Source organism: Anabrus simplex, chromosome 1 (assembly GCF_040414725.1).
Source record: "Anabrus simplex isolate iqAnaSimp1 chromosome 1, ASM4041472v1, whole genome shotgun sequence".
Taxonomy (NCBI): domain Eukaryota; kingdom Metazoa; phylum Arthropoda; class Insecta; order Orthoptera; family Tettigoniidae; genus Anabrus; species Anabrus simplex.
The window spans coordinates 332,322,747-332,340,627 of NC_090265.1; the positions used below are offsets into that span (position 1 = coordinate 332,322,747).

At 38.8% G+C, this 17,881-nt stretch overlaps 1 protein-coding gene across 2 annotated transcripts in view; it reads left to right on the forward strand.

Moving 5' to 3' along the window:
• Positions 1-17,881, forward strand: part of Fen1 (flap endonuclease 1) — an 80,562-nt gene that overhangs the window by 44,559 nt on the left and 18,122 nt on the right. For both annotated transcript variants that reach the window (XM_067142455.2, XM_067142461.2), the window contains exons 5-6: positions 9,245-9,448; positions 14,080-14,298. In XM_067142455.2, coding sequence (XP_066998556.2) covers positions 9,245-9,448; positions 14,080-14,298 — 423 coding nt within the window. The remainder of the gene's footprint in view (positions 1-9,244; positions 9,449-14,079; positions 14,299-17,881) is intronic.

The following is a 17,881-nucleotide window of genomic DNA, read 5'->3' on the forward strand; positions in this document are numbered from 1 at the left end:
CTCATTTTCACACCAGGCAAATTCTGGGGCTGTAACTTAAGGCCACGGCTGCTTCCTTCCCATTCCTAGGTTTTTCCTGTCCCATCGTCATTAGACCTATCTGTGTCGGTGCGACGTAAAGCAAATAGCAACAACAACAGAATAAAATGGAAGGTCGAAATTGACAAGAAAGCAGTCAGATAGCATCAGATTAAAATGTTTCCACATGATAGCTGAGGCCATACGGTTATTATTATTATTATTATTATTATTATTATTATTATTATTATTATTATTATTATTAGCTATTCAATCCCTACAGTGAGGCACTGATAGGAATGAGTAGCATACACACTTAACAGAAAACTGCAGAGCAGTGTTCACCACTGTCTGTGGCAGCGTCATTCCAGCTCTGGAACTTGACATTCGTAGTACTGTTCGTAAAAAGTTAGAAACTGCTGTTTTTCATTCGACCAAGTGTTTCATAATACGATACCATTACTTTTAAACAGGACATTCCAGTTGGTAAATATTCTGACAAAAATACAGACATTGTGTAATAACTTAGGGTATGGTCACTAGTTGTGGATCTACCTAAGCATAAATGCATTTTGCGGAGATGAGAATAAAAGTGATAAACACGTTTTTCCTACAACTAACCCCTCTACAATATTATAAGGTCAGTTTCAGTTCTGAACAAATTTTTTGTGAAAAGGTAAAAAGTGACATTTGATCCACAAGTAGACCCCGGCACTGGTTGAGAATCAGTTAATATATTCTCTATTTATAGAAACTAGCATGAATCATATAAATGCATGACACATGGGATTACAACACTCCACATATGAAATACCCTAGATAGCAATGTAATCCACAGCTAGTGACCAGAACTAATTGATGATCAAATTCTGGATATTATTTACATGATTATGTCCAAATGATTTGTGCAAACTGGCTGAAACAGCACAATTTTATGCACATGAACATTCTTTAGATCAGCGATTAACTGATTGGAGATGAAAGACGAACACTGCCCGTCCACCGTTTAAATCTCAAATTTCTTATACATAAATATAGATAGCGCCAATTAATTATATCAGTAGCATATATTAGAAGTGTTTGGAAGTTCCTTGACCACTGTCGATTATTTCATGTAAGTACCCGTATTTTATCTTCGGTGGATATCTTTATACGTGTGGTTTGTTTATATTTATATTGTGATCATGTTGGCGCCAAGGCCCGAATGTAATAACGTCTCTATCGAGTGTGATGAATTTTCTGAGTGGGTGAACAAAGTTCTAAATGAAAGTGATTGTGAAATAAATTATTAATTCAGTGAAGGTAATTTTTATGACAATTGGAGTGAAAACAGTGAGGATAGTGAGGAGTCTGTAATTGAAAGCGATATATGCCTCATTGATGAGGCCTAGATTCATGAGCCGAATAATCCTGTAATGTCCAATAACGGATCATTATATTGGTATTATAAATTTACTCATTCAGGACAAATATTTTAGGTTCCCTATGGGAATCAACATCTGCATCAAATTCCTTTTCAGCGGTCAATACAGAATCAACCCATTGATATCTCGACAATTGCTTGAATCTGGAACAGAGCTGGACATACTTAAGAATTTTTGGGCGATGCCCAACTTATTATGTGAATTTCTTTTCATTGAGTTTATTGCAGTAGAGTGTATTATTATTATTATTATTATTATTATTATTATTATTATTATTATTATTATTATTATTATTATCATCATTACAGGGCATGTACAGTCAGTTTGGAGCAAGGTACAGAGTAAAAGGTTCTAACTAAATTAATTAAGTCTTTCTTGGAAACTGAATTTATTCACTAAAAATCAGAGCATATCACCTTACAAATGCAATTGTCTCTGTGGCGTCGTCATCTTATGCGATCCTCCAGACTGCGTCCTACCATGCCACCACATTTCCTCGTCGACAGCATCAAACTGTGGCACCATGTTCTCTCGCCGGCATCAACAGACCATGGCACCACGTTCCCACCTCGGCAGTAACAGACCATAGCACCACGTTCCCTCATCGTTGATTCTGGAAGGTCTTGTAGCGGGGTTATCACTCACTATTGATTTGACTTTTAAAGTCCCCAGACACCAGGATTAGCTTGTGAATATTTATGGAAAACACAGCTTGCACTCGTATGCAGTGATGCAATTATTTGTTCACTGGTTTGATTCTATTGTTATTTAGAACCAGAATGTTTGTTCAATATCAGAAAGAAATGTTTGAATGCACATGCAAAATGAATTGGTGGTCACTTCCCAATCTTCGAATCTTCTCGAGCACGCCGTAACTTTCCATCAAACCAAAGTTGAATAATTGAAAGTTAACACTGTTTGTTTGTACTGAACAATAAACTGTTCACTTCTGTACACATCAACACTGAGATGAGTGTCCGATGAAAAATATAACATTGGCATTTCATATAAAATGTACAGCAACTAACGACGATATTTAACTTGAATGTCTGAAGTAATTCTACTATTGCACTCATTTATTATAGCAAGTGTCTGTTAGAAAAAAATGTATTTCTAAATATTCACTTTTATGAAGGGATTCCAAGTCACTTCGATAAAATGTTCAAATCTATCACACATGTAATGTTCAAACTTGAAATCTATCAGAACTTAGAATGCTTAACTTTGAGAAAAGTTTTGATAGTTTTAACACACGAGGGTAGCACCAGATCGACTCACCACAAAATCTCAAAAGTTTGAAATCGAATTCACTCTTGAAATTTACAAGTTCCGAAGTAGAGTATCACTTGCAGAAATTTACAAGTTTCAATACTACTGACAAGATTCTAAGTTTCAGTTCAACGATAAAGTCCTTACTTCCACTCCATTAGAGTTTCGTCCTATGACAAAGGTTTAGCGACGTTTCACACAGCGAGTCAACGTGGCTGAACTCCCGTATCTACGGCTTGAGCTGCTGACTTTTATTCCCTCACAGTACTTACGTCATCTTATGACTGTTTTTTATATTACATGGAATAACTTTGCTTTCCCTGAATGGATTTTAATTAAATTGATATGTGGAGACGTTTGAGAACTGGTATACATGATGGCGTTACTCCCATTGATATCTTGATTATTATAGAAGTTAGAAAATTTTCCGGCGTGAAACATCTATACGTTTTGTAACGTGATCTGTCCTTGACTGCCCGCTGCTGAGCTACAAGTCATGACCACGGCAGGTTGCCTAGTCGTTCCCTGTCGGACTTGGTCGTTGTATACGAGGTAACTTCACATAGCTGCTCTCCGTAACACTTTGAAATTATACAGGTTGTAACCTCTTAAGAAATACTTCATGTACGGGCATTCCCGGTTCAATAAGTATGGACGCAATGCATTTCTGGGCAGCAGGGATTGTGTTAATAGATGGAAAGTTGTATCCGTACATGAAATGAAGACTTATTTTGCCCTCATCATAATAATGTCACAGAATATGAAACCTAACCTAAATGATTACCAGAAAGTGTTTTACTCCAATGCAAGAAGTGTCTTGTTCCTCTTCATTTGTTTCGAAACGTACCACACAAAAACTTTGGATGCCCCTGAAATGTTGAATTCAGTTGTAAGTTTGGTCATGCAAAACCTATTTTCAAGTTAGGAAATAAATAAAAACAAAAAGCAGTAGATATTCCAGTATTCTGATCCTCCAGAATAGTCATCCCTTACATTCGAAATAAGCTTAGAAATACTCAGTCACAGGGCTCAAACAAGTTCAGAATAAATTTGGACTTCAATCGGTTAATAGCCGATGGTCACCATCTAGACTTTCACTTTCAATAACTTGGACATCTCTAATTGACTGATAGCTTGTTTGTCAGTAATTATGTAGTGTTGACACAGTTTTGAGCTTCTTTTCACAGCTTTATCATGTTATTTTATGACTCCCCCACTTTTGATACCATGTTTCCTGTGTGCTTAGGGTGTTAGGCACAAAGAAACCTTCCAGATAATCTCCCCCTTAGGATTTCAGTTTCGGTAGCTAGAGATCCAATGTTGTTTTCTCCCTACCTTATCCCACTTTGCCAACTTGAGCATTCAGATCGCCCATAATGGTAATGTTCTCTGTTATTTGGTCTAAGATCAATTGAGAGCTGTTCTTTCTCCTCTACCGTACACCCTACTTTTAGTGCAATATAGTTGAAAGAAGGTGTGGCATACATTACCAATAAGTAGAGACATGATTTTTTCGCATTAACGATAAACGCGACAAGAAATATTTTGAAGCGATTTGGGGGATATCTTAACGAATCGTATTATTCTGGTTAAGAAATTAGCGATTTTGTTTTAGTGAATTAGAGCGAATTAAAGTGACAAGGCCAGTTTAAAGCGAAATTTACTTATTTTGCGATAAAAGCGAAAATGCAGCGAAATTCATGTAAAATAACGATCTTGAAATTGTATTTCAATATTATGTGTGTGAAGGGAAACAGAGGACAGAATGAGGATTTCTCATTTCGACAGAAGTATCTCTTGATGTTAATATTCTACAAAATCCATTAATAATATGGCCATATAGGGTGAAAGCTACGTCCATGTAGGTTATAATAATGGCATATGGCCTCCGAAGGCCAGTACGCTGACCATTCAGCCAACGAGTTGGACTCCATGTAGGTTGAAAGGGTAATTTGTTATGTAATCTTGATCAGGGCTATAGGATAGCTCTAAACAAGATTCCATAAGGAATAATGAATGATCATCTTCGGTCCAGAGGGCCCCAGGTTGCATTCCAGGCCGGGTTGGGGATTTGAACTTTGAATGGTGAAATCCCCTGGCTTGGGAACAGGGTGTTTATGTCATAAACATAAATAATGAATGATTATTGTTTATCTTTATTTATCTTCCACATAAATAATTCACAAATCTCACAAATTAAAATATTTATGAATAATTTTAGGAAATGATTAACGCGAAATTAAGGCGATGGGGTCAGCCGTATTTCGCGAAATAACGCAAAAACGAGTTTCCTTTTCGTGAAATCGAACATAAATTAATGTGAAAAAATCATGCCTCTACCAATAAGTAATCTCATTTGAATGATCCTATTGCTCACATAGTTGTCATCTGTCTATATGTCTGTATCCTGTGAAGAAAGAGAGCAACTCCATGTTTGGAGAAACAAAGAGAGAAGAAAAAGAAAACTAAAGAGTACGGATGTACTGTTACTGCCTGTGACATTAACACATCTTCAGTTCCAAATTTCAACAGGGCTTATGGGAAACTTCCAATCTGAAATGTCCTATGCAATTTTCATCTCTTCATCTTCTTTGTCCCAGAGTTTGGAAAAAGGTGGCCAAAAATATTTGAATAAATACCATGTTCTCCTGGTAAGTGTTTACATAGTACCAGTGAACCTAACCCCTGGACATTAGTACTGCTTACTTATTTCTCATAAATGAATCCTAAAAAAGCTGTTATTTGTGAATACATGTAAAAATCAGCTCAACATAATGAAAGAATTGTCTCGGAGATTTCTCCTTGACATGAAGACTGATTACATTCTGAGAAGATGGGAAAGCATAGGATTTCTCTGATATACATCTTATGCAAATATACACTTAGTAGTAAACATTTAACTGTTAGAATTGTATCCTTATCCTTAATTCCTGTTGTTCCTTGTGGAACATAGGGCATCAACAAAGCATCTCCATCTGATCCTGTTGTCAGCCAACCTCTTCACCTCTCTCCAGGTCTTGCCTTCTTCCATTGCCTCCATGTGTACAGATCTTCGCCACGTTTGTTTGGGCCTTCCTCTCCTCCTTTTACCCTGCGGGTTCCAATCCAGTGCCTCTCTCTCGATGGCTTCATTCCCTTTCCTCAACGTATGCCCTATCCATTTCCATTTCCGCCGCTTTATCTGTATGGCCATCTCGGTTTCACCCGTCCTTCTCCATAGTTCATGATTGGAGATTACTTCCGGCCAGTAGATGTTTAAAATCTTCCTTAAACAGCGGTTGACAAAGGTCTGCAACTTGGAGGTAATCACTTTAGTCACCTTCCAGGTCTGGGACCCATACAGTAGAACAGCCTTGACATTACTTCGGAAAATGCGAAGTTTGGTCCTGATAGATATTTTGTTGTTCTTCCATACCGGATAGAGCCGAACAAAGGCACCGTTCGCTTTTTGTATACGTTGAGAAACATCCTGTACTGCTCCTCCATCTTTGGAAACTACACTGCCCAAGTAGGTGAAACTATCCACATCCTCTATAGGTTCATCGCTGAAGACAAATGGGTCTAGTTTGTTGGTGTTCATCCTTAGAGCCTTGGTCTTCTTTGAGTTAATCATTAGTCCCACCTTTTTTCCTTCTTTTACCAAGTCTTCAATCTTTGATTGCATTTCACCATGTGCCTCAGACAGGAGACACACATCGTCAGCGAAGTCTAGGTCTTCTAACCTATTTGCCAATCCCCACTGGATACTACGTTTCACATTTCGTGTTACATTTCGCATTACCGCATCAATCACCACCAGGAACAAGGTTGGCGAGAGGATACAACCTTGACGTACTCCTGAACGTACAGATATAGGTTCAGATACACGGCCCTCATGTATGACTCTGCATGTATAATCACGGTATGTTTCCTGAATGAGGTTGGTAATTTGTGATGGCACACCATACCGCTTCACTTCCTTCCACATAGCTTCTCTGTTGATCGAATCAGAAGCTTTTTCGAAATCGATGAACACTGCATAGAGGCGAGATGACCATTCAGCACACTGCTCCAGAATTATCCTCAAGGTGTTTATTTGGTCTACACACGAGCGATTTGATCGAAAGCCTGCCTGTTCCCGTCGGAGCCTCAAGTTGATATACTCTTTAATTCTGTTTAACAAAACCCTGGTAAAGACTTTGCCAGGGATTGAAAGAAGCGTAATGCCCCTCCAGTTGTTACAGTTTGACGTATCGCCCTTCTTTGGCAATTTCACCAGCAACCCACATTTCCAATCTGTCGGCATTTCTCCATTAAGCCATATCTTCTCAAATAGCGGCTGCAACATATTGGCAGTGGTATCCATATCAACCTTCATGACTTCTGCTGGAATATTGTCAAAACCTGCTGCCTTACCAATATGTAACTCTCTCAATGCCCGCTTGATTTCCTCCACTGTTGGAATGCAGACTTTAATCCTTGGGTCAGGCTGGGTTTCTTCCTCTTCTTCGCCTTCTCCTGCATCTACTTGCTCCTCCAAGGAGTGGTTTAACACTGCAGAGAAATGTTCCTGCCATCGCTTCAGTTGATCCTCGGAGTTTGTTAGGAGGACACCATCTTTGTTTCTGACTGGACGGTTTTTCTGCATCTGCTTCCTTGCCAGAACTCTGGTGATGGTATAGAGTTCTCTAAGATTTCCCTTTCTGGCTGCCTCCTCTGCTTGTTGAGATAGGTCATCTATCCATTTCCTTTGATCTCTCCTCACACTTCTCTTTACTTCCTTATCCTTCGCAGCATATTTGGATTGCAATTCTGCCTTCCTTGCTCGTGTCTTACATGCATTCATTACTTCCTTTATCTCTTTCCTTTGTCTGATAATTTCCCATGTCCGGTCAGTCATCCAGTCTTTTTTCCTCCTGTCCTTAAAACCCAGGATATTTTCACTTACTTCAGTAAATACAGATCTAGTCTTCACCCATTTTTCCTCAATAGTTTCATCCTCCACCTCAGTGAGTGCTTGGAATCGATTCTTTAGTTCTATCCTAAAGGCTTCTTTCACATTTCTGTCATCCCTTAGCTTTCCAACATCATATCGCTTCCTTATTTGCTCTATCCTTCTCTTTTGTGCCTGTATCTTCATTCTAAAGGTAGCCACAACAAGATGGTGATCACTACCAATGTCTGCACCTCTCTTATTCCTCACATCCAACAATGAACTCCTCCACCTTCGTCCAATAGCCACATGATCTATCTGGTTTTCTGTCCTATGATCTGGTGATACCCATGTCACCTTATGGCAGTCTTTATGTGGAAATATAGTACCACCAATAACCAAATCGTGGCTTGCACAGAAGTCCACAAATAGCTGTCCATTCTCATTTCGTTCCCCTAAACCATGCCTTCCCATAATATGTTCAAGTCCTTCGTTGTCCTGTCCCACTTTTGCATTCAAATCTCCTCCAACTAGGATGATATCCTTCCTTTTCTGTTTCTTAACCGTTCTATTAAGATGTCCATAGAACGTCTGTTTGTCTTCCTCCTCCGCTGACTCCGTAGGTGCATAGCATACTATCAACACAATGTTTCTAATATTGGTCTTAAAACGTGCCACTATTATCCTTTCCGTCACTGGGTACCACTCCATAAGGCTCCTCTTGGCCTCCTTATCCATTAATATACCCACACCTCCATAACTCGCTCCGTCGCCCTCGGGTCTTCCAGAGTATATAAATGTAGCTCCATCATGGGTTGCCAGTTCCCCAAACTCACTCCATCTTACCTCACTCAAACCTAGGATGTTCAGGCCATAACTCCTCATACATGCCACTGCCTGTCGTAGCCTTCCACTTTCCCGCAGAGTCCTCACATTCCATAGCCCAATTTTCGTTAGCCTTTTCAAGCCAAAGGTCGTCATCTTCGGATCCGTTCGGTTTCTCATTGTTGATGTTTCTGTTATAAGGTAATTTAAGGTTGTGCAAGTTATTGGCCCACAGCACCCGAGCTTGGTAGTGGGGCTGCCACCTACGCCTCCAAGCCTGCTGTTTTCTGTTGGGGTAGTCTCCCTTAGCCTTTGAAGATCCCTCTTCACCACAAGGCAGTGGTTTTCCTCTTTATTTTACCCCAAGAGGAAGGGTTACCTCCTCCGCCAACTTTGCCGTACCAAAGGTCTCCTTCTCCGCCTCAGTTGCCGTTAAGGACTTCACCAGAGCCCCGTTAGCCGTTACTTTTCAGGGTTCCTGTAAGGCCTTCACAGCTACCGTAGCGGTCCTGGGGCACACAAGGTCCCCGCTGTACTTTATCCTTACAGGCTATCCCCTACTTCGTACCGTTGCCCGTCCCCCACGACGTGGACGAGGGGTTGGACTTATGGGGGACTTAGAATTGTATACCAATTAATAAAATATTATACTATGAATCATTAAATATTTCCATAAGAATTCATAAATCTTTCCACTATCCAGTCCCACTATTCATGCAATATCTATTGGCTGTTCAATTCTTTTTAAATCCAGAAGCTTCTGAGCAGTGGGAGGATTTACAGAGATATGTTTCAGGCTCCTGGTGAAGCTGAAGCTCAGTGCGCAGCGATGGTGAAAGCTGGCAAGGTGTACGCTACTGCAACAGAGGATATGGATGCTCTCACGTTTGGTACAATGGTTCTCTTACGTCACATGACATTCAGTGAAGCTCGGAAAATGCCTATACAAGAATATCACCTTAGTAAAGTTTTGGAGGGATTGGAACTGACCAAGGAAGAGGTATGTAAGAATTTTTTATTCAACTTCTCTGATCTACATCTTAAGCAAATATGCACTTAGCCGTAAACATATTGAAATGTTAGAATTTTATACCAATTAATAAAATATTATACCATGAATCATTAAACATTTCCATAAGCCTCCTGTTTGGTGTTTATTGTCCATATAAGAAACGACTATCATTTGCGAAGTGTATCCTTTCCCGATTTTGGATTGGCTTTTATCTGGATAGAGAAATTATTCAGGGAAAGATTTTGAGAATAATTTTGCATAAGCTTTGAGTGTTCAATATAGATTCAAGGTTTGAATTGAAGGAATCTCCATGACTAAACAGCTGTACTAATCCCTCATTCACCAGTTCAGACTTAAGAGTCGTATAAGTGACCAAACAGATCTCGCATGTACTAAGTATATAGACATAGGGTTGTTGATTATAGTGTCACAGGCCTCTTATATGAATCTACAGGTTCAAGAATTAAAATTAGCAGGTAAGCCTGAAGTTTTAAGTGACTTTTAAACTTGTGATCAAACCACAGGGATTCCAGAACTATGGGACTTAACTTTTCATTTGAAAATGCTGTTTGTAGTTGTCATTGTAAGAAACTAGCAAAACATTGCTAATTTGTTATGTTGAAGGATTCTTTAGACCTGTCCATGTTTATCAACTCATTTGTATTTCATTCAGTTGTTTTTTAATTTTCTTATTTTGTAGTTTGTAATATTTTAATGTTTTAATAATTTAGATTTGGTACATAATCATTATTGATGTAGAATTTTTTCTTTCGAGGGAAATGAGTATTTGTTTTCTCATTACTGGGCGAGCTGGCCGTGCGGTTAGGGGCGCGCAGCTGTGAGCTTGCATCCGGGAGATAGTGGGTTCGAACCCCACTGTCGGCAGCCCTGAAGATGGTTTTTCGTGGTTTCCCCTTTTCGCACCAGGCAAATGCTGGGGCTGTACCTTAATTAGGCCACGGCTGCTTCTTCCCACTCCTAGCCCTTTTCTGTCCCATCATCGCCATAAGACCTATCTGTGTCAGTGCAACGTTAAGCCAATCGTAGTTCGAGTTTTGTCATCTGGATTTATGTCGTCACTCCCAAGTGCGATTAGATGTCTCTTGTTGAGGAATGTATGTATGTATATACAGTACAACCCCGCTTTTACATTCCAGGCCGGGCTGAGTGGCTCAGACGGTTAAGGCGCTGGCCTTCTAACCCCAACTTGGCAGGTTCGATCCTGGCTCAGTCCGGTGGTATTTGAAGGTGCTCAAATATGACAGCCTCGTGTCGGAAGATTTACGGGCACGTAAAAAAACTCCTGCGGGACTAAATTCCGGCACCTCGGCGTCTCCGAAGACCGTTAAAGTAGTTAGTGGGACGTAAAGCAAATAACATTATTTACATTCCTACATTCATTGTTTTCCCATCGTATACAACAGTTTTTTGTTGGTCCCCTCAGATTTCCTATGTTCACAATGTCACAATGTATTAAAATTCTTAAATTTATGTTTGCAACATTTTATACTTTCCACCATTTATGCCACAACAGTCTGTTCAAGAGGACAGGGGGGTTGAAGTAAAATGGCTTCACAACTAACCTAAAATGCTTCAAGTAACCACGGCTTGATGACCAAATCAAACAATCATGGTCTAATTCTTAGCAGAAATCTTCCGCTTTCCCTCATGGCTAGGCATGCAGTGACTCTTAGTATGCGCACGTTATTTCTTTGAGAAGCTACATTGGTGTACATTTGTGAGGTTATCAAGTGAATGAGTTTAGGGATGTACAGTTATGGTACATTCCACAGTTTCCAAATAATAAGTAAGTTATAGTTCTTATTTATAACTACTGTACAGAATAATATACAGTGGTGAATTGTAGTAGCTTATGTCCATATTACAGTATTATTACACTGCTTCAGATATTGTAATTAATTTATAGTACTGCAAAGAGAGTGGAGTATCTGATAACTTGTGTGGCTATGATGTTTTTTCTGGTGTGTGTATTTGTAGTTGGGCCCAAGATTGTGAAGGAAGCAGCTTTCCCCTATATGTGTGATACTATTTCGGTATCAGCTTGCGATTGGAAATGGGGAATTACAGAAAACCACATCTACAATAACTGAGTGGGATATTATTTCCTATGTTTTACAGATGCTGTACTTTTTTCTAATAATGAAAGAAATAAGATACCTAACTAGAAATTGCCATTGATCAGAAAACACTTTAATGAGAAATACATTCATGAAAGTGGTGTTCATGTTTACCTTGATAGTTCTTTCAATTTATTTTCATTTAATCAATAAATGTGGATAGTTTGTAATTATTTTCATTTGTCATCAATTTTATAAATTACATGTTTGTCCTGTTTGTTCTGTCGTTTGTTCTTCTTAACCTGGTTTTCATTGCCCTTGAATTTATTTTTAATCTGATATCTTTGTTTTATTTTTGTTTTTTCATTTGACATGCTGCAGTTGGCCTCCCCCACATTTATTTCTGGAAAGAGAGATTGGAAATGAAACAGAAACTCAACAAATGACACATTTGTGCACTTTTTTCACCTTTTCTGGAATGATTACTATACACAGTTGATTCTTATCATTTTCCTCCAGGAGCTTTTGTGATACGTGTCAACTATAGGGGTCAGGTTGGGTGTGGCATTGCTTCCACTTGGCAAGCTCCTCTTTTCATTTTTCCTCTCCAGTCTCTCTTTGGTCACTTTTTTCTGACCCTAGCACTATTAGGTATGTATTTATCACATTTCATGGACTTTTTCTTTCTTTAGCAAGTACCTCAGTTCAAAATATTCTCCTTCTACAGTCAATGTTAAGACCTTATAATAGTTCTGTTGTTTTGTCCCTTCAGACAACAACGACCATCACAGTAGTATCAATCGATTGAGCTGTTTATTTCTCAGTTGGTGTAGGTAATTTTGCTCTTCTGTGATGAAGGTTTGTGTTTGGTTTTACTCTAAATTCTGGGAAATGTGTAGCTTACATTTGTGAAAGGTTTCTAAACAAAACTAGCCACATTGTCATTTCCATTACAAATATGTGTTTTTTGTAAAAAGTTTGCTTAATGCTCCTTGAAAACACAATGATGTAGAATTATATAGCTTAAAAGGTTTGAAAAGAATAATTTGACCTTTGTTAGCTCAAAGTTCAAAAATTGGATTTCAAGAACATTTTTAAATCAAGAAAGATGACTATATTAGCATCATTAGACTTTTCAAACACACTTTCCAAAACTATGAAGACGTCAAATACAACTCGTATTATTAACCACCTACATCCATTAGGAAACTGGATTGAATCTTACTATTCTTGCACTAACAGTTGGTGTTTTGGAACACTTTTGCATTAACCAATAACACACTTTCTTGTTGTGTACAAGTGGCCAGTTTCTCCTCTGGTTAACAATATCTTTTGTGTAATTATCTGGCTTTCTCAATCTGTTGTTTTCAGATACATCTTCATTCATTGTGGAGAATAACAATGATTGTGTTTTAGTTATAAACATCTTGTATGCACGCAATACGTCTACACTGTAAGATAGAACATGCAATAAAGTTTGCTATGGTAAAATACTGCATGCATTGGATACACATCATTATGCCCTTAACTTCACTGTTGTGTGCAGTGTGCCAAATTTGTACTGCTCCCAAGTGCATAATAATGAACCAGGGGTATCACCGCATGTTCAGTGAAGTGAAGAATTCCTCTAAAAGTGTTCTGACCGCAGTCAAAAACTGCCTATTTTGGACTTATGCATTCTCATTGAAAGTGTGAACATGTCCATAGTCATGAGAATAGCTTTCAACATGTGCATAGACACCGTATCATGGTGGCCGTTCTGACTGAAAAGTACCTCTTGCTTCATGTAAGGTTGATTCTTTTCATGTGCATGTGCAATGAATATACCCCAATTAATTAGCCTTTTTCAGCTCTTTATGTTGAAAAGCAGCTTTCATGACAGGCTGCATACTGTACAGTGGTTTGGTTAGATGCTCACTTTTCCTTTGTTCAAATTTGCAGATTTCAGTCCTGAATCACCAAACAAGTTTGCTACACGGTTCAAGTCACATAGCTGTGAGCTTGCATTTGAGAGATAATGGGTTTTGAACCCCACTGTTGGCAACCCTGAACAAGCTTATGTGTGGTTTCACCATTTTCGCACGAGGCAAATGCCAAGGCTGTACGGCCATGGTTACTTCCTTCCCATTCCTAGCCTTGATCTGTTCCATTGTCGCCATAAGACCCATAGCATAGCATAGAATCCTGACTCTAATCAGTTGACATTCGGGAGTGCTAAATGCAGAAGACGGTACTGAAAGGGTGTAGAACATGCATTGATGTTGAGGTTTTTAGTAGTAGTAAAACTCTTCCTCGTTAGTAGTTCTTACAGCATCACTTGTAAATTGAGCTTTTGCGTTTTAAATCTATTTTCAGATTTGAAACTTTTTGTGCACCTAAATTAACATGAGATTCCAATCTCTACCTTAATACCTTGCTTAAAAAACATTGTAGAGAAGTTCAGCAATAATATGTGACAGGTAAAGAATAGAATAGAAAGAATAGTAAAATTTATTTAGGAACTCTGCTATCTGATTTTCAGTCATTATTACTTTGTTACAGTTTATTGACTTATGTATCCTTCTGGGCTGTGACTATTGCGAGAGTATCAAAGGAATTGGACCTAAACGTGCCATGGAACTAATCAAGCAATACCATAATCTGGAAACAATCATAGAGCAGTTAGACCCTAAGAAGTATCCCATTCCTGAGGATTGGCTGTATAAGGAAGCACGGCAGTTGTTTCTTGAACCAGAGATCACAGATCCTGAAAAAGTTGAGGTAATTTTGTACATTTTCTTTGATGATGTGTGGAAATGTTTACCTTTACTCTTTTGTTAGTGTCATTCGACTTCTTTTCACTATTTCATGTCAATATTCATACATCTGGCTCCTTAGCTGAATGGTAAGCATACTAGTCTTCGGTTCAGGAGCCCTGGGTTTGATTCTAGCCAGGCTGAAGATTTTAACTACTTAAGGTTAATTCCTCTGCTTGGAAGACTTTGTGTTTGTGTTTCTCTTAACACACTTCCACAGCACTTCACACTACTAACCACCACAGAAACACACCGTAGCGAATACATCCCTTCACATGTGGTTGGTGTCAGGAAGGGCATCAAGCCATAAAAGTGGGCCAAATTCATATCAAGAGTTGACCTCAATAGATTGGGAGAAAAACCAGGAAGAGGAAGATTTCACACTCTCATGTTTTCAATGTGTATAAGGTCAATGACTAGCGGCCCCTAGTTTTTTTTTTTTTTTTTTGTTTTTTTTTTTTTGTTTTTTTTTTTTTGGGTGTTCGTGTATCGCATGATTTGCAAACATCTTGCAGTCACAAATTGGTTGCCACCATTTTTCACTCATTCTTATGTAATTCACACATTTTGATTTCATCATTCATTTTTGCAATGAAAACCACAATGTATCACAGGACATCATCTACCAATCGATCACCTGGATCAGTATAATTATTTTGATATCAAGATATTTATGTTGATATCTTAATATCTTGATATCTCTCAGTCTCTATAATCTTCTATAATCTTCTCCATTATCATAAGGCAGTGTGACAAAAGGCTGATGCCTCTATAATTGGTGCACTTCCTTCTATTTCCTTTTTCTAGTCATTTGGCAACATGTTCTCTTTCCATATAACTCTCAGTGTTTGATGTAGCCACTGTATTTCAGGGATTCCAGCTGACTTAATCATGTCTGCTGGTAGTTCATCTGCTCTTACTGACTTTCCACTTTTCATTTTCTTTAGGGCATTGTCTCTCTCTTTCCAAGTATTTAGAGGTTTACCTTCTGTAATTCATTAGTAGCTGTGGTAACCTGTTCTTGTTCACACTCCCCATTCAAAACAACTGTTCATCTCTTCTCTATTCCTACCATGTCTCTGGTAATGATCCTGCCTTCTGTTTCAATAGCTTTAATATCTTCCCTATGTGATTCTTTTCATCATCCCATATAACATTTTCTGATTTCCTTTACTACTATCTTCTTTAATTCCTTGGGTGAACAGATCCCAGCTCTTCTTTCACTACTCTTTTTTGCCTGGAGTGTCTTATTCCTGAATTCCTGTTCTAGTTTTCCTATTTCTTTATCATCCTTTGGTACAATACCCTGAGCCTGATTATGTTTTTCAACATCTTTGATTTTCTTTGGTGGTTCGAACCCCACTGTCGGCAGCCCTGAAAGTGGTTTTCCGTGGTTTCCCATTTTCACACCAGACAAATGTTGGGGCTGTACCTTAATTAAGGCCACGGCCACTTCCTTCCCATTCCTAGCCCTTCCCTGTCCCATCATCGCTAAAAGACCTATCTGTGTCTGTGCGATGTAAAGCAACTAGCAAAAAAATTTTCTTTGCCATGTATGTATTGTATGATTTATTCTTATTCCACCATCATCTTTCTTTCTCCTGGGCCTTACCTTTTGGTTTACCACATAACCTCTATAGCACAATTAACTATTGTTGTTCTAAATGCATTCTACTCTTCGTCAACACCACCTGTCTCATTTCTCGGCAGTTTAATTGCTATGAAATTTTGAAAATCCATCTTGATTTCTGCATTTTTAAAGTTGCCATTCTTTAATTTTTGGCAATATATTTACTGGAGGTGTAGCTTTCACTAAGCAATTAAGATCCACTACTAGAAGTCTGTGGTTGCTGTCCAAGCATTCACTGCTATCCTCATAACCATGGCTAAATGATTAGTGTGCTGGCCTTTGATCCAGAGGATCCCAGGTTCAATTCCTGGCCGGGTCGGGTATTTTAACCTTAATCGGTTAATTCCAAAGACTTGGGGGCTGAGTGTGTGTGCTGTTTCCATCATTAGAATTCATCAAATGTAGGAGGGCCCTATCCTCATAGACGCGCAGGTCGCCTATATTGAAATAATAAATATGCTAGTTCAACCTATTCAATACAAGTAAATAAGAGATGTAGAGATTACATTCTTATTTAATTAAAAGTGCCACTTTTATTTTCTCTTATTTACTTGTATTGAATAGGTTGAACTACCATATTTATTATTTCAATTTAACTGTGATACTTTTCAATACGGAACAATGAAATTTTTATCTTTAAAAGGTCGCCTATATGACGTCAACTTGAAAGACTGAACCAGGCCTCTTCAGAGGCCATACGCCATTAATTAATTACCATTTGAAGAGGTGTGAAGCCTTTCTTTACAACCTCGTTAATGTGGTTATCCCAATGAAGATCATTCCATATATTGTGGAACCTAGATTCTCTGTTTTTGGAGGGACCACGGAAAAAAACCGTACAACACGGGAAAATGGAAAATCCGGGAACAAATGAACTATCAACAATTTGGCTAAACATCACATCACAAAAATGAACTATGTATACTTATAATCTTACAAACACCCCCGAACCAAACCAAACCACAGCCCACAATGGGCCTACCAAGCGACCGTTGCTTGTTCCGAAGGCCCGCAGATTACAAGGTGACGCATGGTCAGTGTGACGAATCCTCTCGGCCGTTATTCCTGGTTCTCTAGACCGGGGTCGCCATCTCACCATTAAATAGCTCTGTGGACGATGATAAGAAGTTACCAGGGGTATTTGCATTCCAACCTCAAGACATATAGGTCGATGTTGACTATGTGGGAAATCTTGAAGTATTTTCCGTGATGTTAGCAGAGGTTGTTTATTCTGATCACTGAAAACAAAAGATAGGTCTGTGTTGTATTCCTGTTTCCATACAGCAGATCTAAATGTTCCTCTATCTTTTGCATCAAATACAAGATGAATATTATGTTCCTCGGCCCAGTTCATGAGAGTTTCTCCATTAGAATCAGTGGCACTATATTTCCATTCTTCATGGTGACTGTTGAAGTCACCCACATAGATGGCTGGATGGTCCTGTACCTGAATCATCTGGGAGGTCCATGGTGAAGGTGGAGGCTTGTAGATGTTTATGATGGTGACATCTCCAACTTTGATGACAACTGTATGTATGTCGTCTTTTGAGCTAGCTGCGAGCAATGAGGCATTTTCAGTAGTACTATGGACATACGTAGCTGTACCATATGCATGGTGATATGTTGCACCTACGATATATCCCGATATTAGCACTCTCATTTGTAATTGTTCATCCGCAGCATGTGTTTCCTGAATGGCAACCACATTGATTTTTCCATCTTGTAGGATTGGCATTTGGATTTGCTTATGCCTTCTATATTTAGATGAAGGACTTTAAGTGTAGGCTCGAAAGTCTTTGCCTGTTGGTTCTGAAAAGAACCGTTTGAATTATATTTCATTTTCATGTGAAATAGCCAGCAGATCACTAGAATAGTCTGACAGCCTGATCACTGTTGCTCGCTTAGCACCACCCAGGGA